Source organism: Cyprinus carpio, chromosome B9, assembly GCF_018340385.1.
Source record: "Cyprinus carpio isolate SPL01 chromosome B9, ASM1834038v1, whole genome shotgun sequence".
Lineage (NCBI taxonomy): Eukaryota > Metazoa > Chordata > Actinopteri > Cypriniformes > Cyprinidae > Cyprinus > Cyprinus carpio.
In genome coordinates this window covers 26,350,397-26,373,265 of record NC_056605.1, presented here as the reverse complement: position 1 = coordinate 26,373,265, position 22,869 = coordinate 26,350,397, and the positions used below count along the sequence as shown (strand labels likewise).

Below are 22,869 nucleotides of genomic sequence, written 5' to 3'. Positions count from 1 at the left end.
GAAACAGCACCGCTGGCAACCGCAAAGCTCTGCAAAGGGTCGTTGCGAACAGCCCGCCTCATTGGAGGAGGTGAGCTTCCCTCCATTTCTAAACAAAGGAGACAGCGAGAGGAAGGGACGTTATGGTTTGTCTCCCTCATGTGGCTAAGATCCAGTTCTGTCTCCAACAGGTCCTTTATTAACACAAAGCTTTACAGATAAACTGCATTCAAGCAAAACTCTTTAACAACATGCTTTAACAACTGGAATTTGTGTCATTGCAATAAAATATTATTATAATTTTCCAAATTTTAAGTCATCAAATCTATCATCCAATCCAACTCATCAACAAAACAAAACAAAACACAAGAAAAATGTATTAATATTATTATTTCATGTATTGTTGTTATTATTATTTTTGTGGCAAATAATATTTTATAATAGTATTAATGTTTTATAAATATCGATATGTGGTAACCATGATGCATTTTCCAGGATCTTTGCTAAATTAAAAATAAAATAAAATAAATGAATCAAAAGAAGCATTGGTTATAAATAAAATAAAAATGTAAATTAAAACCATTTTTTATTAAATAAAGTAAAATAATGATGCATCATTGTATGCATACATTTTTTTTAAAGCAATTTTTTGGATTCCACTGAGACTCACAAAAATAGAAAAACATCAACACATATCATAAAATGGACGAGCAACTTGACAATCGAAAACCAAAAAAATAATCAATTCCTACACAACATCTCTATCTCCCTCCCAGCTAAATGTGATTAAGAAAGGTGCCACCAGGGGGCTGCAAACATTCAAGTTGGGCCCAACAGCAGCTGACATTCCCCTGCCCTTATGGGAGTAAATCTGACACTATCAACACAGGTCAGAATGAATCTCACTTCAATCACAGCGAAAGAGACTCGTGACGAATGTTCTTTTGGGAGCGACCCTAAAAAATCTTGTCTCACTCTGACTAGAGAAACATCCAGAAGGCAGAGCCAATATGAATGTGAGATGTGCACAGGAGACCAAGTGACCCCTCATGGATGCCAAAAATGACATAACAGTGCTAATGAATGTCATACCCACGTGTTTTGTGGAGTTAGCGAGTCTACAAGTCAGTGCTGTGGCCCAACATGACCCTTAATCAACAGTAGGCGTTCTTAAATAGGCAGTTTTTGATTGACAGCTGCTCGTGTCAATCATACATTTTAGTTTGCTGGTTAGCTTTGGCTGCATGATTATGCTGGCAAAAAGCCTGTTTCTCTTTTGTTTGCCATTTAAAAAGAGCCATATATTCTGATGAAATGCTTTGCAAGCAACATGCAAGCTGCAAGTATTTCAATATGTTACAGTAGATATTTTGCCAGTGCCGTTAAAAGCATGCGTAAAAGCATGACCAAAACTGAGACCCCAAAATATACAACTTAAAGATACAACAACAACAACAACTACTACTACTACTGCTTCCACTAATAAATACACAAATAAATAATAAAAGTAATGTAAACAGAGAATTGTATTTCTTCATATATGTGTGTGTGTGTGTGTGTGTGTGTATAAATATAATTTAGTGATTGAATGGTCATGCTGTGGAAAATGGTTTAAAACTTTGTATATACAATTGTTTTTGTTTTACACTGTGATGACTGTAAATGTTTTCCGATGAGATACAGAAAACATTGTTTGCATTTTTCCTGTAATTAGCTACAACAAAAAAAATCATCAGAAAGAGCACAAAAGAAAATGCCTTATATTAAAAAAAAAAAAAAGAAAAAAAAAGTGTGGAAAAAATGCCTGCTCAGCTTTGTTCTATTATTTCATGAAACCTTGTAAAAAAAATCTGTAAAATCAGGCATATGTACCATATGTACTACCATGCAAACATTTGGGTTTGGTGAGATTTTAATGTTTTTAAATACATTTCTACTTTGCACCAGTGTTAAGAACAGAAGTCCTGCCTAATATTTTTGTAGAAACCAGGATTTTTTTTTTCAAGATTCTTTGATGAATATAAAGATCATAAGAACATTTAATTAAAATTGAAAGCTTTTGTAGCATGCCCTAACTTTTGGCCAAAGAGTGCAGCACTCATCATTTGAGAAATCAGCACACACAAACACCTCACCCGGGGGACAGTTTTCTTTTTTTATTGTGTTGGAGGGGATCTTACAGTGGTTGCTCATTTCAGCTGAGCTACAAAACGTTCAATGAGATCGCTTCATTACAAACTGACAAAGGTATAACAGATTCACAACAGCATGTACCACAGAACTGGAAATGAGTGTGGGTCTCATATAAATGACATCATTTCTAATAATCTACAGCTTGTTTTTCTTTTTTTTTCATCTTTTTTTGTCGTTTTCTTTGACTTCATACAGATAATGAATTAGGCTAAAATGCACCATAATATTTGGTTGACTTTAGGAACATTTTCCTTATTACATCACAAAATACATTTTTTATATCCCAAAGAAGCAAGACTTGCAAGTAGGCTTTTAAACAGAACTAAATCTACAGCTACAAAATTCTACTCCTGCAGCCTTTACACCTTGGCGGGTCCTGTCTGCGCTCCCAGTCCGTATCAGGTAAAAACACGGGGTAGAATCAGTATGACATATACACAGAAGTCCATATTGTAAAGGCTATAAAGATTTGTTGCACGTTGTAAAGTTGCCTCTCCTGGATCTTTACACTCCTGCGGGTGATGGGAACTGGGGCGGCGCTGGAGAAGAGTGCAGGAAGGACGGGTGGACAAAGGGAAGCTGGGAAGAAGGGGGTGGTGCACGGGCGGGGGTGGATGGGAGGGCGAGCGGGCGCCGTCTATGTGGCGTATCTCTTGGTCCACTGTCGAGCTATCCTGTCATGCTCTGCTCTGTTGGTCAGGTACTGAGTAGCTATGCTTCCCACCAGAGGATCCGCTGAGAGACATATGATCTGTTGGTAAGGTAGTGAGTAGTTATGAGTATTCTGAAAGATGCAGACGGGCGCTGGGAAGGACACAGAGAGAGAGCAGTGGGAAGTGAGCCATCGTTGAGAGTAAATGAAAAAGCCGTGTGGGATTCAACAGACACATCTGTCATGTGCTGACTCAGCTGACACAACAATGTCAGAGATGTTTTCCAGACAAACACCGGGACGGCTTTACGGGATTCCAAACTGTAGGCCTCTTCCGAAAGGTCTGGTTTTTCTTACTTGCGACAAAACCTTCACTTCAAGCAACACAACAATGAACCTGACTAGAAACATGCAACATGAAGCTTTAACATCACCTTTTCTGGATTCAATGAATCCATTTTTTTTTAAATGTACAGGCAATGTTATTTTTGTATAATTTATATCATTTATTAATGTTTTAATTTTAGTGCTTCAACTTATTGTACTTCAGTTAATGGCCAAAGCAACATTTCTAATTTTCAATTCTTTTGGAGTATTTTTCATCTAATATGTCTGCTTTTTTTTCTTCAGTTTTTTTTTTTTTATTCTATTAATATTAGTTCAAAATAACAGCTGAATTTAGAACAATAACTGTATTTTACTGTAAACTCCATGCTGGCATAGCGGGTATTAAATAAAATAAATACGTTTTCATTTTTATTTATATTTTTATTTCCCTATGTATTTTCTATCACTTTCTGCTTCTGATTTTGCCAATTTGAGGTTAAAATGAACCCGACTAGAAATATGCAACATGCAGCCTAAAGTTCAGACTTCAGCTTCAACTTCACATACATATAATAAATATTCATAGCATTTATTCTTATGTTGAATTAGCCCTTTCAATTTTTTTATTATTATTATTATTTTTTATTTTTTTGACATTATGGAATGTCCTATTCAGCACTGTGAATACTGTTGAAATAATTTATTTCTCTATGTTTCTTCAGGAGTGTCCAGATCTGCTCCTAGAGGCCCACCTTCCTGCAGATTTTAACCTTTAAGTTTAATCATAATTTAGCACACTTGAACCGGCTAATCAAGGTTTTTAGGATTAATAGAAACATCAAGTAAGGTGTGTTGGAGCAGGCTGGAGCTGAACTCTGCAGGAAGGTGTCTCTCTCCAGGAGCAGGATCAGACACCCCTGCCTTAGGGCCTTCAGTGAAATAAATAAAGTATCAAAAGTGCAAATACTGTAAACGGGAAAATCCACATGGTCAGAATCATCATCTAATCCAATGGTTTTATTTTCATCTGATGGGTGCCGTCTTTCAGATATGCTGTGGTTGAGACCTTTAAGTGAACCCGAGTTATGCAATCAAGCATTAAGTATGAAATTAGAGCATGAATACTCCAACAGCTGTTCTGCAATTACTGATTTGTAGATAAACAAGAAAGTTATCCAATTTGCTCATTGCTTAGTATGTCAATAGCCTCTTTGGTACTACTACTTGGCTGTGACGTAAAGAATGCAATCAAGGATGTTCATAGGTTGTCCTATTTTGCATAGAAGGGCCAGACTTAAAGGTATAGCTCACCCAAATATGAAAATTATGTCATCATTCCCTCATACTCATGATTTTCAAAACCTGTCTTTGCTAATAATTGCATGGTTTATTTTGTATTTGTAAGCAAAGGAGAAATTCTCATGAAAAAAGATTCAACCAAAACATGAATTTGTTCTTAACCTCGTTAGGAGTTTGTCTCTCACAATTTGCAATTCTGAGAAAAAAAATTAAAGATATATATGCAAGACAAACTCCAAAGTTTAAATCTTTGCAGTTTGCTAGAATTGAGTGTATATCTCGCAATTCTGACTATTTTATTAGAACTGAGTTTACGTCTAGCAATTCTGACTTTTTTCTCTGACTTCTGAGTTTACAACTTGCAATTTTGTTTTTGTTGTTCCTGCTCACATAAAAAAACAGGTCATTGCAACTTTTTATCTCGCAATTCTGCCTCAGAATTGCAAGTTTATATCTAGCGATTGTGGGTTAACATTTCACAATTCTGAGCTTTATATCTCAATGTCAGAAAAATGTTGAAATTGAGAAAAGAAATTGAGAGAAAAAGTCACAACTACCTTTTAATGTTTTATTCCATGGTGGAAATGGGCTTTCATATGGTGGTTCCAACATTTATTCGTAGTTTAGATTACATTTTAGTATGAAAGGTATTTGGTGAATCATGATTTGTTCAAGAAAACATGCGTAAGGAAATCTGCATTTTCATGAATGAATCATATTTCACCAATAACTTTCCTGTAGTGAAAAATGCCCACTGAGTTTTACAGAACAAAGTGCATTTTTGGAATGACATTAGGATGAGTAAATGATGACAGGATTTTTAAATGAACTATCACTTTAAAATGCACATCTAATTATAGTCCTCTGATTTTACTAGTAAAGCTATGCTTGGGGCTTGGGCCTTGAATTGCTGTGCTCACCTGGATTGCAGTCTGTCAGCAGAGAACAGATGGAAAGCAGGACCTTCGAGATGGTCAGAGCTGGGCTCCAGTTATCCTTCAGGATGTCCAGGCAGATCACACCCTGACTGTTGATGTTGCAGTGATAGATCCTTGTGCGGAACGTGACCTGCACAGGAGGAGGAAACCAAAAGCATCACAAAACAAGTCTATCTAAAAAGGGATGATGTTAGCTCACCAGTCCAGAACCACGCTTTAATACTCTGGATGTGTTTTAACAGGGCTTTTATTATAGACGGGGCTTTTGAGAGCTGGATCACTCTCATTAACGGCTCTCTCAGAAACCAGGGCTGAACCCTGAAAGCTATCGATCCAGTGTGAAGAGAAAGCCAAGCAAACTTTACCTGACCCAGCTTCCCAACTGTGTGTCAGTAGCCCTTATCTAGAGTATTGACGACTTCTGGCCCCGGCTTACAGGACCAACGGGATGTATTGTGGGAGGGCAGAGTCTGCCGGATAAGGGTCATGAGATAGACTGGGTCAAGCATTAGTCTGCTCCCTTCTTGTTTGTTGACTGTGTCTCACTCTGCCCCCTGCAGCAGCTACTAAGACGTCTGTCACATGATGCAGCATAAACCGAGCGACTAAAATAACCCTGCCTGCCTGGCACAATGTGGGTATTATATGAACACGGTGGTCTTGGAGTCCGAAAACACAGCCAGCATGACACGGGCAGCCTGTGTGAGGCCTCACGGCCAATGCTGAGAAACAAAACAAGACAGAGTTCATGACATATGCCCCCTTTGGAGAAGAAGTGTGAGGAAAAACCTAGTGAGCTGACTATAAAGCATGAAAAGGCATCATAGTGACACTAGCAATACAAAGACTATTCCTAAAAATGGGAAGCTAGCATTTTTAGTCAAATGTAAGCTTACAATAAACAGAAATGCATTGTACTTCTGAAAAATAAAATACTGATAGGATATTTATTATCCTAAACTAATATCATTAAAAAACTATAACATACAATATTTACTGTTTTGGCCATCCCTTTGTCAAGCATTCCCGAGCAACATTTACACAAACATATTAATCCAAGAATGCTCAAGTTAAGAAAAATGTTAAATGTAAACAGTTACATAAGCATTTTTATATATAAAATACCAGTATAATGTTTCAAATACAGCACAATATTTACGATTTAATGCTACACACACATACACTTAATAAATATTGAGAAATGTTCCTACTTTACCCAATATTTTACTGTATGTGCTGTGAATTATTGGGTGAGATGTAAGTTTGAAGTTTAAAGTTTTAAGGCTGCTAAAATGTTAAACTTGCCCCAGAATTTTGGACTTTTGCAAGAAATTACAAATGTAATATTAATTAGTAGTATATTTAATGCAACACAGACACACACTTTATAAGCATAAAAATATAATTGAATATTAATATATTTTAATAAACAAATATTTAAATAAATTAATACAAATATTTTAATAAATAAAATGATATATAACATTTCATATGGTGAAAAGTATATATATATATATATATATGGAAAGTTTTTTTCCTTTGCATTTTTTATATGATTTGCATACAAACAACGACATTGCTAAAACAATCCCCATTCACATGAATCTGCAAAAATGACAAACGTTGTGTTATGCATGCCAGGCCAGTAGTTGGCAACGTCACTTTGTACAAAAACACTGCAAACACGTAATATGCTAAATTCACAAATTTGTGTTTTTGTAGATTACACAGAGACGATAATGCTATTGTTTTCAAAAACTTGCACTTTGAAATCCGTTTTTTAAAAACCCAAAACACCACATTTTCATATAAAACATTTTCAGGTTTTTGTTGAAAGCAATGTAATGTAAATGCCCCCTTAGTTAAGACATAAATGACAGCAAGTGAACTTGTTGATAGCTGAATTCATTTGAATGTTAATCAAAGCCATAATCAGATGTTTACTGAATTATCATCCTTTGGCATCATTAGCTTAGTAACAAAGGCATCTGTTTAGGCAGCAGACAGCCAGGTAGGGTTTTAAAGTTTCTTAACAGACAGACAGAAACAAAGAGACAAGACACAAAATAAAAGAGAAGGAGCCCTTTTTAAATGCACATTATGACCCAACCAAACTGCTCTGTAATAAAGTCAATGCATTAGAGCCTTTTAGAGCTCGATTTAATCGATACTCTTTTTTCTAGATAGACTTTTAGGATGAAGTCTCTCTGTCTTTTCTGCCCTGTTCCCAAACACAGACAGACTCATTCACAAAAGCACAGATTAGCGGAGCACAAACCAAGCCTCACGGGCAACAACTTCACAGAGCACTGGCCCAAACGAACGTAGGCGAGACCGGCCCCCAAGTTGCCCAGCGTTTCATCTGGTGACAAAAGAATGAGGGGGTGCGGGCCGCCGGCTCTGCCCGGCATCCACCACAGAGGATGAATCCTGTTCATAATTAGTGGATTAGAGCTTTGCAATGGCTTGATCTGAACAAAGAGCCCCCTCCAGCCCGTGAGCTTTATATAAACTTGTTGTTTACAGATGCCGCTGACGATCGAGATGAGGGCCAGACTGAGGCGGAGAGCCACTCACAGCGGCGCAAATTCCCAAACATGCTGAGGAAGGACATTCGGATACTAATTAATCCGAAATGCCGTGATTGACTTTTTCACCTTTATAGCTGAAGCCATAGTAAACCAGCTTCCCTAAACCACATCTCTGCCTTTCGGCATCTCGCTAATTGCTTTACGCTGGAAATAGCCGGTGTTTGAAGGAGTACGTTCATTTATGCAGCACTCAAAACAGACAAACATAATCGTTCAGCTTCACATTACCCTTAAGGTATTTTAACAGAGGTCAATCAATACCTGTTCTGAATGATCCGTTTCAGAGTGTCCTTGGTAGAGCTAATACTGTACATCTTAATTAAAATCCACTGCTCTTTGTGACGACTAGAGACTAATAATAGCAAAACACACATACACTGAAGGGTTCAACAGTCTACTTTTGAAAATGCTTCAACTTTGTATTTTACTATAATAGTTTAATAGCTTTTTCCCCAATACAAATTATATTGGCTGACACATTTTCAGTGAAAAGCTTTGTTCTCCATCTTGAATTTTAATGAAATTAAGAACATCTTACCATCTGTATAAAAGAAAAAAGAGAAAATTTACATCATAACATTTAGATTTTTACATTTATAAATTTTATAAAAAGCTTGAATAATTCCAGAATAAAACTACATTTTAAAAATAAGGACTTTTGTATGTGTGGATTATTGTACTACTATGTATATTTGTCTCATGTAATTATTACATTCTTCTATTTAATTCAGCTTTTTACAACATGCATCAGAGCTTGCACTGTAAAAAATGATTTTTTGATGTTGTAAAAAAAATGTTATGTTTAAAAGAAAATACTGTTTCAGTCTTTCTACTTTAAAAGTTCATGTTTAATTCAATGTGTTATTTTCCTACTAGCAATTGAAGTGAAAATTGTTTCAAAGCCAACCTTTTTTTTTCAGTGTGGTTGGGAAAACATTTTAACCATTGTCCCATATGGACACGCAACAAAAAACCCTTTAAATATCCAACAATAGTTGTTGATGTAGAATTAAAAACAGTGGAATACATAAATAAATGTAAATAACTTTCAGATTATACAGTATAATGCTTAAATGATCATTTACTTTCATATAGGTTAGAAATGTCATTAACTTCTATTCTGAAGAACAGCATTAAATGGCTGATACAGCTGTTTTATGTTCTGCCCCATATTCAAGAACAGCTTTGATGTACTGAGTCTGAAGTGCTTCCAAATATGTTCCAATGCATTTGATTTTGCATTTATATTGAGACCCTGTTGCGAAATGTAATGAGCTGCCTATGCAGCTTCTGAAAGCATGATGATGCTGCCTTCTAAGATGCCTTCTTCTGGCCAAGTTCTAAGGCATTCATAAGTATTTCATGCATCATTCACTTATATAAGCTGCTGTGTCGGTCAGAATTCTCTCTTAGAAGGCAGCAGCCTACATAGGCAGTAAAAATCATGACTGCTTACTAGGTTTTGAAACAGAGCCTTAAGAGTTTAGTTCCAAAACTCCATCCTGGTACACTTGCCTGTAATTTTCAAGACTTTGATTAGAGCTGTAAGTAACCAAAGTAGGAAGGAAGATCTCTAGAAGCAGGATTAAGCATCCCCTTTTTAAAACCTCAAAAAGAAAGAATAAAAAGGGAAGATGTTTTCCAATACTGTACCTTTGGTGGCTTGAAGGGGTAATCGGAAGAGAAGGTGATATCCAGAAAGAACACGCCTCCCTCATAGACTGAACCTGGAGGGCCCAGAATGGTGGATCTCCACTCATAGATATTGTCGCCCTTGGGTCCCGCACTGCAAAAAAACACACACATAAACCAAGGTGATTGAGCATCTTACACACAGACTGAAATACTGGCCAATATTTGCCATTGTAGAATACAAGCATTGGCTGATTGACAGAAGCATTGCATTCCAACATCCAAATATATAATGAACAATTTGTGTTTTAATTATTTTCACTGAATTGAGAAAACAATGTTTTACAAAATAATAATAATAAATAAAATAAATAAAATCAGATTTTCATATTAAGTGTAATTAATTCTGCGCATCAACAATGCATATAGTTTATATGACAAAATAAAACAGACTCTTGTCTTGGTGCATGATGCCACAACAGTTTTTAAAGCAGCACTGAGGTGGCATGAATATATTTACACATAGACCACGATCATAGGACACAATGTAACACTTACAAGTTGATCATTCTTGCTCACAGACAAAGAAACCAAGGCATGCACTAATTAACAATGACAAATAAAGGGTCACGCTAATGTGGCAACAAACAATATTAATAAAATCAAATAGCAAATAGATAAATTAAATACAAAAAATTGTAATAAAATAAATAAAAATTAAGTAGCAGGTTATTGAACTTTCTTATACTAATTTTACTGACAGGTCAGAAAGACCTGCACTATCGGTCAAAAGTTTGAGATTTGTAATTTTTTTTTTTTTATGAAGTCTCATGCTCAACAATGTTGGATTTATTTAATCAAAAATACATTAAAATAACAGTATTAATAATAATAATAATAATAATAATAATAATAATAATAATAATAATAATAATAAAAATAATAATAATAATAATAATAATAAATATTACAATTTCAATTGTTTAATCCATTACTCCAGTCTTTAGTATCACGATTCTTCAGAATTCATTACAATATGCTTGTTATTTTAGACCGCAACAATATTTCACAATATTACTGTTTTACTTTATTTTTGATCAAATGAACACAGCTTTTGCATAAAAAAAGAAGTCATTATTCATGAGAAATTAATTGTAAATATACAATTATTCTAAACTTTTGACCAGTAGAGAAAATGCATCAGAACTGAACTGAAATTGGATCAAATTGTGTTGTGCCTAAAGAGCAAGCTAAATATCTGCAACACAGGTCACAGAGAAGGACTGAGATAACAGGGACAAGCACACAAACATGGCTAATGGAGGAAAATAAGAGCAATGAAGGAAAAATAAAAGCCCACTCCTGTGATTCTGTGCTGGTGTAGAAGTGAGAGAGACCATGCTCTAATGAAAGAGACAGGTGAATGTAGCAGCCACAGCCGCAAGCAGGCACTTATCATCGGCATCTATTGCTCAATTAGCATGTGATGAAACGCTCGTCTCTGCCAGCGAGTAACCAGCCTACACACTTGTGCTTCAGAGCGAGAGAGGACGGCTGTCAAACTCAACTCTGCATAAAGTAAAGGGCCAAAAATAGGCAGGATTACAGCACAGTGGAACAATTCATTGCCGCCATGTAGCTTACTTAATTCTTTGAGCCTGATAAATTATCCGGGACTATTGGACTGCCTCTCGCCCAGCAGCGAGGAGGGAAAAATGCTTTGAATACAGTCGAGAGCAACAAATGGCAGATTTAGCAAGAGCAACCTGCTACAGAGATCATTTAACACCACAACAACATGTGGGGCTGTCTTTGGCCATCACTTATCGCCATAAAATCAACACATGACATTTAGAGAGGCTTTAGCTCACGTCAAAGTGAATCGTGTAACCGTAGCTTACAAGGGGGAAAAATGAGGGAAATAGAAAAATCTTTTCTGAACATAAATCTGACAGGCCTTCACCAGGGTGTTTTTAGTAAAGCGAGATGAGCCAGCGTAACGCTTTCCCTCGCCACTGTCAGGGGTTCTCAGCATTACCACAGAGCAACTAAATTCAAAAGGAAGTGTGCAACCTCATCATAAGGGTGTGAAAAACTACTTCATTTCAAAATCGACCAGTCAACCAAATGTCTTACAGAAACCGTTTAATTAGGCTGGTTTTAAGTTTGTCTGATCCCAAACAAAAGCTAAAGGTGTGTTTTAAGAAGTTGTAATAATTTTAATATAATGTCAGTCTTAAAAACACATTTTGCAAAAAACAAAAAATAATATACACAACTTAAAATATACACTATCATTTTATTCAGCAGTGACACATCAAAAGTGATTGTAAAAACATTTTTAATGTTACAACAGATTTCCATTTAAAACAAATACTGTATTTTGAACTCTGTTTACAAATAAATAAATAAACTATCAAGTTTACACAAAATGTTAAGCAGCATGCTTTATGTATAAAAATTAAACTGATATATAATCAATTTTTCTTAATATAAATTCTAAGGCTGGACCAGAATATTTGATTATTCGAATATTCGTTCGGTGGGTTGGCATTCGATTTTCAATTTTGAGATTCAAATATTCTTTTCTTTTCTTTTTTTCCTCGAACCCCTGGCAACCCCAGCGAAATGGTTCTCATTCGCTTGAATATGAATCACCCATGAGTGAACGTCATGATTCAGTTCCTCTGGAAGAGAAGACTAACATGCCGAAGACCTCAGCTATGTTGGAGCACTTTAAATTAAATGAGGACATGAAAGGCAGTGTGCCAAATTTGCGATTTGAAACTGGCCTACAACAACAGCACATCAAGTTTGAACAATCACCTAATTTCTATAAGTTGAATGCCTATAGTATATCGTTGGTGTAAAAAAAAAAACAAAAAACAAAAAAAAAAAAAACGAGTCACTTTTATCCGCCATGTTAATCAGTAATTTTACACATGATAAAAATGTGCAGTTAATTTGCTTGGGAAATACTTGCGAATACGGCAGTCATAAAAAACGTACAGTAGGCCATCCTAATAATAATTTGACTATATTAAAAGTATTGCTCTGTGTGTTTTGTATCACTAGTGCAGTGTCCGTTCTCGGAGCATATAAGCCCTGCCAGCGTGAGGTGCACCGCTTTCAGCTCGCGCTGTTCTGTAGTTCATTAATTCGGAACGTGTCGCGTGTCCATACTGCACCAAAACCTGACACTACACTCCCTTGAGTCCGCAGCAACGAGTGAAGTTGATTGGATGAACGGTTCCCGACATAATACAAATGCAAACAGACAGACACACAGAGATTCCTGCCTTTATTACACCATGTCCACATTGACAGTGACAGTTGTAGTGTTGTGCCATGCCGCAACAGCTAAAGTCCGTCTGCACTGGACGCGACAAAGCGACCGTTGAAAATAACTTGCAATGTGTGTCAGTAAGTCATAAATAGAACACAGCAGCAGTTTACTGTTGGGAATTTATCCCGCCACATCCAGTGTAGACAGCATAATATGTTCTATTGTATTTTGTCCGGTGTAGACACAGTGTTGAGAGAAGAATATGTTCAGCCCCCTCCCTCCGAAGCTTCGAATATTCGTTGTTGATTACTACCGAAGCTTCGAAGCACAAAAATTGGTATTCGGACCAGCCCTAATAAATTCTATATAAATTAAAATGAGAAAAATTAACTTAAAGGGATTTTTTTTTTTTGTAGTAGTAGTAGTAGTAGTAGTTGAAATAGTGAACCAATTAAATGAAGCACTGAAACAAACTTCTCAATGCTTTTTAAGAGACCAACACAGACAGAAGTGTAACATTTTGCTAATCTACAATATACAAATTGCCAGACATGGATGGCAAACCAAATCTCGTGAAAATCTTGAGAAAAGACTGCTACTGCTGCAGCTGTCAATTCACTTGCATGTGTTTAGAGTCTGATCATGACCTCTTCAATACGGTGGATGCACAGACGCATCACAGTAATGAGCAGCCGATGCTAATGTGGCTCGATGTATTACCATCCATGCTAAAGTGTCTGCCTGCGCTCTTGTTGCTGGACTGTGAAGATGTGAAGCAATTATGTTGACGTTGAAGAGCCACTCATAACAGATTTAGCAAACTCTTAACAAGAACATAACAGTGGCAAACGACTGAAAAAAGCCACTGTTAATAGCAGAACGAGTCCTCTAGACTCTAATGAATTCTTGGCAATCAAGTGGACAATCATGTTTGTTGAGACCAAGGGAGACACATGCTTCTCGGAAACACACAGTCACCTCCACATGGTTTCCAGCAAATACAAGAGATTTGTACAAGGACTGGAAAATATAAGGATCAGATCTACACAGAAACAATACAGAGCAGAGCAAAAAAAAAAAAAAAAAAAAAAAAAACTCATCGATTACACTCGCAATTCAGCAGAATATTCTGTCAGCCCCATTTTTTAGAGTGCTAAATATGTGCGTATGTTATAATGTATTTATGTTATTATAATAATATATTTATGTTTATGTATATATTCATAACCAAATATGGTTGTGTTTAGTTATTACTGAGCAGAACAATGTAAACATTTTTGTTGAAATACACCAAAGTAAAAAAAAAAAATAGTCATGACTGTAAAAATAATTAAAATAAAAAAAAGCAACAGATTATTTTTGATATAAAATTAAATTAAAACTTGAAACCAGAAAACAAAAATAAAAAGTAAAATAAAATAATAACAGAGTGAAAATGACAAAAACTAAATTTAATCAAAAACTGAATGAAATGAAATGAAAGGTGAAACTACAAAACCCTGGTCTGGGTGCAACTCTATGGAGAGGCATTTTTTTTTTTTTTTTTCCCCAATGCTTTTACATTATATATATATTAGGGCTGTCAGTTTAATAAGTCTTTTCTTAAGACTAAAATTGTTATCGTTCGTTTCAAACCTTTCTTTTGTGGAATATAAAGGAGGGCATTTTGAAGACTGTTGGTAACAAAGCTGTTTTGTTTACCAATGACTTTCACTGTATGAACAAACAATACTGAGATGTTTCACAAATTATCTTCTATTATGTTCCATAGTTTGTTATGACATTGTAGCCTAAATGTTTATGTGTAATACATTTTTTGTTGAATCAAATATTTCTAAAGCTACAATTTGTAATGTCTAATTGATACTTTCTTATTTAACACAAAAAAGCTTTAAAATAATAGTTTGTGGGTATTTTCAAAATCAAATTTATTTTGCGATTAATTAATCGAAACATAAGGTAATTAATTAGATTAAAAAATTTTAATCGACTGATAGCCCTAATAATAATAACAAATTTAAACTAAAGTCAACTGTGGCAAACCCAGCTTTTCTCAAATTCACTAGAAATGTCCTATTATTTGTAGGGGTTTTGGGGAAACCTAAAGCAGGTCCACCTACGATATTACCCACATTTATGATGCAATTACAACAAATACCCTGTGTCGATGTTATATAACCCGGAAAGTATGTTAGCGGTGAATTTCAGGCAATAATCCTGCTGAAAAACAGGGGCGACCTCAATAATCCAGCAGCTCTATGGTAGGCAGCTCTGCCACCGCTGCGATGGGCTCTGGGCTCGGGTATTGTGTAATCCAGCGCTCCCTCGAGGCGCACACACACTATAATCACCTCAAATGTGTTTGCAGTTCGCCCACTTCCTGTAGCACACATTTCTCTCTACAGAGACTGCTTTAATGACCAAGCAAGGACTTGTTATCCTTTAACGCTTCAGAGCAAACTCCTACCATTTAACAAAACAAGCTTCCGTTCAAATTCTTACACACTCTCTTGAAAGGAGCAAGCCTTTATGATATTAAGTTACCGCTGTGGCTGGGGAATCGAAGCCTGCTGGCTCACCAGTCTATCGGCTTGTCTGTGAAGAGCTCCGGGTGTAGCGGATTACACAGGGGATAGTCCTGAGAAGCTAATTAAGTTAACTTAAGCGTAAACATATACCATTTATCAATCTCCATCCGTCATTTCAGATAACCAAGAAAGATGGTGAGGGCCAGCAAAGCACTGGAGAATGGAGTCACAACACATGGTGGTTTTATATAAAAATTATATCAAAAGTCTACCTGAGAAACTCCTGCTTCTGTACACTCAAAGAAACCACAGTTAAATTGTTCCTGCATTTAATTTTTTATTACCACACTTTATTTTAAGATCCAATTTTCGCTATTAACAAACCATTAACTAAAACGTTTGCCTCCTAATTTGCTCCTTATTAATAGTTAGTAAGGTAGTTGTTAAGTTTAGGTATTGGGTAGGATTAGAGATGTATAATATGATCAAAACTTTGTCAACAAGAGTTTGATCAAGAGAGCACCAAAAGTTACCAAAACTTTAAAGTTATATTTAAACAGACAAAAGTTTTTAGCATTTTATTTCATATATAACACCACTGTCAAAACTCAATGTATGTCTTAAGAAAATACACAGATCTAGCAACACATAAAATTATTTTATAAATGGTCATTGATTCGGGTTTTGAAAAAAAAAAAAATATATCTGGTTTGGAATAAGAACCAGTTATTGGTTTCCAACTTTACAGGAAGAAAAAAAAAAATCACTACAAAAGGGATCTATCATTGAATGTAAATATCTGCAAGTGTATTTGATTTAAATTGATTGCTAAGAGTCAGAAACAGTAGGAATGCACATCCTCCAAATACATCAAAACCTGTTTTAAGAGCTCACCGGAGATATATGTGCATTGTAATAACAGTAATATCAGCAATTGGGAAAATATGTCTGTGCATGTGTGAACCGCTAAGCCATTGCACAAATCAATCAATTCATTTTACAGCAGCAACAGCAAAAATCTTCTTCATTCTTATAAATTACCATATGATGCATTACAGTTTGGAAACAACCATTCAAATATATGCTCTCACACTTCACAGAAGGGCACAGCGGAATTATGTCAGCAATTCAAACAGATTATTAATAAAACCACACTCGCTTTACATGCCATAGTAAATCAGCTGCCGCTCAACATTAAATCTCCCAGTGAACACACACAGAAATGTCAGGTAATATTCAGCAGCAGAGGCAATGACCTGATGCTGATTTTAAAATTGGCCACAATTAATGCGCTAACCTCTGGGGCTGGGCTTTATACTTTCTCTTTCAGCTATCAACCCCCCGTTCCTCCACTCCTGCTGGCATACACAACTATAATCAACTGCCTGCCAGTGTCCCACTCAGTTATTTATCTGACAATTGGAATAAAGTCATGGTCAGCCCTGCAATTATGATGACATTATATGAATAACTATAATTTCAGCTCTTAAAATGTCAAATTCAGGGCAATTTATTACCATACAAAGAGCAAAAGAGAAGAGAATCAAACAGAACAATGTCACTTGCCAACAGTATGCTACAAAACCGAGAGAGAAAAAAAAATACAGTATTGAGAAACGCAGTTTTACATTAAGTGTTCATATATAGCATATTTATGGCAAGCTGGTGACATATGGATGGGCTTGCCTCCTTTTTTAGGCTTTTGTTTACATCTCAGCTACTTGCCATTGCTAGTTAGAGGCAGGCATTATTTGGGGGAGAGAATTTCTTATTCTAGGACAAAATTATTATTTTGATTAGACACACAACAATATTTTTGTTTACATCTACAATTGCAAATTGATCCATATTTTAGTTCTTTCTTCAAAAATTTAACTTAGCAATGTTTACAAGTACTCTAGCATATACACTACCAAGTTTAGGGTCATTTTCTAAAAGTTTATACTTTTATTTTTGCAAGAAAGCAATAGATTGACCAATAATGACACTAAAGACATTCATACACTGTAAAAAATTACAAATTGTCTTGTTTTTAGGAAAAAAAAAAAAAGTCAAAATTAAGGGAGTTTTTGCTTAGAACATGCAATAGAATCTGCCAATGGGGTAAGCAAAATAATCTTATTTCAAACAGAAAACAAGATTATTTTTCTTACCCATTGGCAGATTATTTAGCTTGTTTCAAGAAGCTTGTTTTTTTTTCTGAAAACAAGACAATTCTTTTTACTTGCAGTGTAATGTTACCAAAGATTTAAATTTCAAATAAATGCTGTTCTTTTAAATGTTCTATTCATCAGAGAATCCCAAAAACATGCGTGATAGTTTTCCCAAAAATACTAAGCAGAACAACTGTTTCCTACATTGCATTAAATTGGAATATTAAAATGATTTCTGAATGATCATGAGACACAAAATGTTTTTTTTTGTTTTCTTTTTTTTTTTGATGTAGCAAATAAAATAAATATAATTTGAGTACAAGAACATATAATTCTTTTTTTACTTCAATATTTCATTTAATTCAGTGCATTTTTGAAATTGTTTGCTAAATTTACAATCAATTTCTGAATTAAATTGTTGATTTTAATACATTTTAATATGCATATTAAATTGTAATTATATTACAGTAATAAATATTACAGTTTTTACTGTATTTTTTAACAATTAGGCCTAAATACAGCCATGCCGAGCATTAGAATCTTCAAGAACATTTATAAAAAATAAAAAAATAAAAAATAAAAATCTTGCTAACCACAAACTTCTGAACAGTTGTTTAGAACTCCTCAAAACTAACATACATGGACTGAAAGCCACAAAATTACTATTTTGATATCATGAGACCAAATTTTCAATGACAAGCAATAACAATGAGGCCTTGTCCCAAATAATGTACTTGAAATGGACTTGCGGTCTTTGCACAAGAAGTCTACGAAACCGCATTGTTTACCATTTGTCATGCTATGACTCAAAAGGCTTCTAACAAGTGTCCTCTTTGTGGTTGTGAGCTTTCTTTATGACCTCCTTTGCGACCTGGTGTTCTATGGGGCATTACGTTTACAAAGTGTGGACAGCGGACAAACAAGAGACTGAAGAACACAAGAGTTGTATTGGGCACAGAGCCTGACAACAACTTCACTGCTAAGTCAGGAATATACATATAAAATCCAAGAAAATACATTAGGAAGAGCGTAAACATTGCTACCAGATAAATAACATTTTCACCAACACCTCCATCATTTTCATTTCACATCCTGTTCATATTCATGGTGTTATAAACACGATCCTCTTTGGAGGATAAGTGCTTGTTCATATGCTAATTCACTGCTGAGGAATTGTGTGGGATGTTTCTTAAAGCTTTTACTTTCCTCTGGAGCTATATGAAGGGATAATGTTGAGGAACAGGCTATAATTTAAGTCTTTACTTAAAAGACGTTTTTTCTTTTATCAGTCTCACTTGCCTTTACATATATTCAGATTTGCCAGGTGAAGATGTATTGCACCAGGATGGACATCAGTGTAGCCAAACCTCATTGGTTCTTGTGTGGCAAATCTGAATATGCATGAATGCAAATGAGACTTGTATGGAAGCCAGTTTCTGCCACGAAAAAAATTAAAGGGGTCATATGATGCGATTTCAAGTTTTCCTTTCTCTTTGGAGTGTTACAAGCTGTTTGTAAATAGATAAGAACCCTAAAGTTGCAAAGACTAAAGTCTCAAACCCAAAGAGATATTCTTTATAAAAGTTAAGACTCGTCCACGCCTTTTAAAACACCTCGTTTAAACACGCCCACACATGTCTACATCATGATGTAGGAATATTTACATAACGCCACCCAAACGCAAAGAAAGAAGGCGTAACTTTATTGTTGCTGCCATCGCTACCTCCATGTTGTGAAGATGCTGTGTGTTTCATTCCTTCCAAAACAGGACACGACTAGAAATGTATGTATGTATGTATGTATATACATACTGTATATATATATATATATATATATAGATATATATATATATATATATATATATATATATATATATATATATATATATATATATATTTTTTTTTTTTTTTTTTTTTTTTTTTTTTATATGTTTTCAACTGCAAGATTCAAGATTATATCTTGCGGTTGACTTTTTTTTCTTATAATTGCGAGAAAAAAGTGAAAAGTCGTAATTACCTTTTTCCATTTTGTTTCAGAAATGGACTTTTATATAAATGCTATTCTGGAGGGCAATATTATCAGTGAATAATCGTTTAAATTTTGGTCTATGGTTTCAGAAATATGGAAATATCTTTTTTTTTTTAGGGCTGGACACATCATTGAAGCATATTTTTCTTCTAGTGCAGGTAACATTATATGCGCCTCATTTAAATACAACATGAATCTGATAGAATTAAAAGTCTGGATCCTATGATCCACCCTGCACTGGAAAAACACCTTAAAATAATAAAATTATTCTACTGTAGTAGAATGACAAATCTGACAAAAGCTACTTAAAGATAAAAGATGGAGCTTATCTGAGAGATGCTTCCCAAAAGAGGTGTAATACAATCACATAAACTCACAAACATCCTGCAACATCAAATATAAGGCCTGTGTGTACTGTACACACACACAGTACACACACACACACACAGTACACACACACACGTTATATCGCTCTGGTGGTCTATTTATCAAGCAGAAAGCGTGAGATCTTCCTCTCTTTCAACACTATTCCTGCAGACATTGATTTAAAGCAGGTTATTGAAATGCAGCACTGTACTTGCTAACCTGTTCAGTAGGAATTGATGAGATACCCTCAGCGTTTCACTAAGACAGAATGCACACTGATGGTTGTGCTGTAATCTAATCAGCTGTGAATGTAAGTAGCAATGCTTTTCAGATGTGGTTGCAATCTTTCATTCAGACCATGACTGAGTTTATATTCCCTCTTTATTGACGTACATTATTTATCAGTAGACGCATTGTTTCACATCAACGAGCAAATGAAAAACTGCTCAGAGAAAATGAATGTAGGGAAAAGAACATAATGAACATAAATGGGAAAAAAATTAATCAATACCGACTGATACGTTTTATAATTTGTCAGCTTTAGCGAGAGCAATCCAGGTACGACTGTGGAGGAATAAACTCATATTTTCTGAGACAGGAGTAACAATCATGTTAGTTATGTTCTTAAAATCCATTTAGAATTTCTAAGTAGTATTTAAAAAAGTGTATTATGTAAACATAAATACACATATACATATTTTATATATACACATGTGTATAGTTATTTTAGTACATCGTATAGTTATATACAAGGGGTGGAATGATACATGTATTCGTACTGAACCGTCATGGTACGGGCATCTCGGTTCGGTGCATGAGGCCTTACAACGAATACATTCACCCCCAATCCAGAAGGGGGCGCCCACAGCAATGCAACGCTGTTTGATAACTGCCAGCAGGAGAACAGCAAATGCCATGAGTTGCGCACTTGAAAAAGCCCACTAGACAGTGACCATATGCTGATTCTGAATGCGTCTCTCACATAGACTGACAAAGGAGTACACTTTAAAGGCATGTGCAATCAACTGTTTGTGAAATGGAACTTTGTGCTCGTGTATCCTACCTCTCTCATTCGGCACAAATCCAAGCATTCCATAATATTTCCATATTTGCGATGTAACATATCTGAATGCTAAACTTTTATTTATTATGTAAATTATAGGCTTTGTGTTTCAGTCGCGACACAGAGGCGGGCACACTGATGTTATGTTCACTATATTTTATTTTGATAAAGTACCAACTGTGCTGTCAAGTTAGCAATGCTCAAACTGATTTGTTTTGTGTGTGTATGTGCCGGCGCAATCACTTGTTTCCTTATACCAGCAAAATCAACTTTAAACACTTATAGTCTTATTAATATTGCATCACTGTATAAAGGTTTCATTGTGTACACTCACAATGAGAACAAAACACTGTGCTTTTGTAAAATAAAGAAAGCAAATAGGATGTTGGTTTCTACCATTTGAGTTTCCTTTCTGTGAACAAATGAAGCGTGTCACAAAAATTTATATATAGGCTAGTTTACCTAACGGGAATAGCCTTCCTGATAATGTTCAGGGTTCAGACACACTCTCTCCATTTTTTATTTTTTTATGTATTTTATGTTTAGATATCAGTTTACTTGTAAAAATGTATACTGTACGTTAAATAAAAAAGTAAAAAATTAAACCAACATTGTGAAATGTGATTGTTGCTGATAGTACTATAAACAAAACAAAGAAAATCAGCAGCAATAATCAGGCTTCCAGTACACAGGTTGTTTGGTTGGCACCAATGTTGTGTGCCTTGGAATCCTTGCTATTGGTTGAGAAGGACCTATTGATTTCAGCGGTCTGAAGTGCATTGATAGAGGACCCCTGGACGAGCGCTGCCTCTCTTTGCTCAGCATGAAAAGCCACTATGGCAAAAATAAGCCCTGAGTCAATATGGCCTGTGTGTATAAATAAACCTGTGCTGAGACATCAGTAGGGGGAGCGTCAGCCTGCTGCATCTGCCTGTGATGATGATGATGTAGAGCAGATTGATGAAGGCTGACAGCTCAGATAAGCAGCGTGCTGGCTGGGTTGCCCTCTGCTGCGTAAACAGACAGGAAGTGGAATGAGCCAAGCTATGCCCAGTTGCCCACTCCACTCAACGTACAGAGCAGACAATGCTATATAGGGGATAAGAAATAGGATTACGGAGCTGCTGCAATCCAGTGCCCATTTTAAAACGTGAGGTGAAACAATAGAAATCAGATGATGGATTTATTCATATTAGGGGTGTAACAGTACACGCATTCATACCAAAATCTGGTACGGGTCTTTCAGTTTGGTACGAATGTGTACCACAAGATTGCCCAAAAACACAAAAGATGTTTTGAAGAAAGTTGGTAGCCAAACAGTTGCTGTAGTGGTAGCCACTGACTTTCATAGTAGGTAAAAAATATTAAATAAAAAAAATATATATTATGGATGTCAATGGCTACCAGCAAATCTTTGGTTACCAACATTCTTCAAAATATCTTCTTTTATGTTCAACACAAGAAAGAAACTCATACTTGAGGGTGAGTAAATGACAGAATTTTCATATTTGGGTGAACTTTCCCTTTATTAGTGAAGTTCTCTCAGCCAGACGTAAAGATTCCTCATGCTGGTTAAGAACTTGTGGGTGATTTGATGAAGATGTTCTGTCTGAGCTGAATGCTGACAGTGATTCATTACACTGAGCGTGAGTTTGCTTTGCGATGCTGATTGTGAGGTCTGGGAGCGCATGATGACAGAACTACAGGCAGAGCTTCAGAGACAGTGAGCAGCATAATAACACACTCAACAGTATCAAATTGTCTTTTAATATTTATGTATTGGCAAGAATGGTTGATTCTAAGATATTTTATAGCACAGTACAGTACAATCAAA

General features: G+C 35.5%; 1 protein-coding gene across 1 annotated transcript in view; it reads right to left on the bottom strand.

Moving 5' to 3' along the window:
- Positions 1-2,120: 2,120 nt before the first annotated feature.
- LOC109096392 (ubiquitin-conjugating enzyme E2 E3) overlaps positions 2,121-22,869 on the bottom strand; it is a 42,899-nt gene continuing 22,150 nt past the window's right edge. Inside the window, exons 4-6 of the mRNA XM_042731747.1 lie at positions 9,633-9,765; positions 5,371-5,518; positions 2,121-2,907 (exon numbers count right to left, since the gene is read on the bottom strand). Coding sequence (XP_042587681.1) covers positions 2,810-2,907; positions 5,371-5,518; positions 9,633-9,765 — 379 coding nt within the window. The 3' untranslated portion in view covers positions 2,121-2,809. The remainder of the gene's footprint in view (positions 2,908-5,370; positions 5,519-9,632; positions 9,766-22,869) is intronic.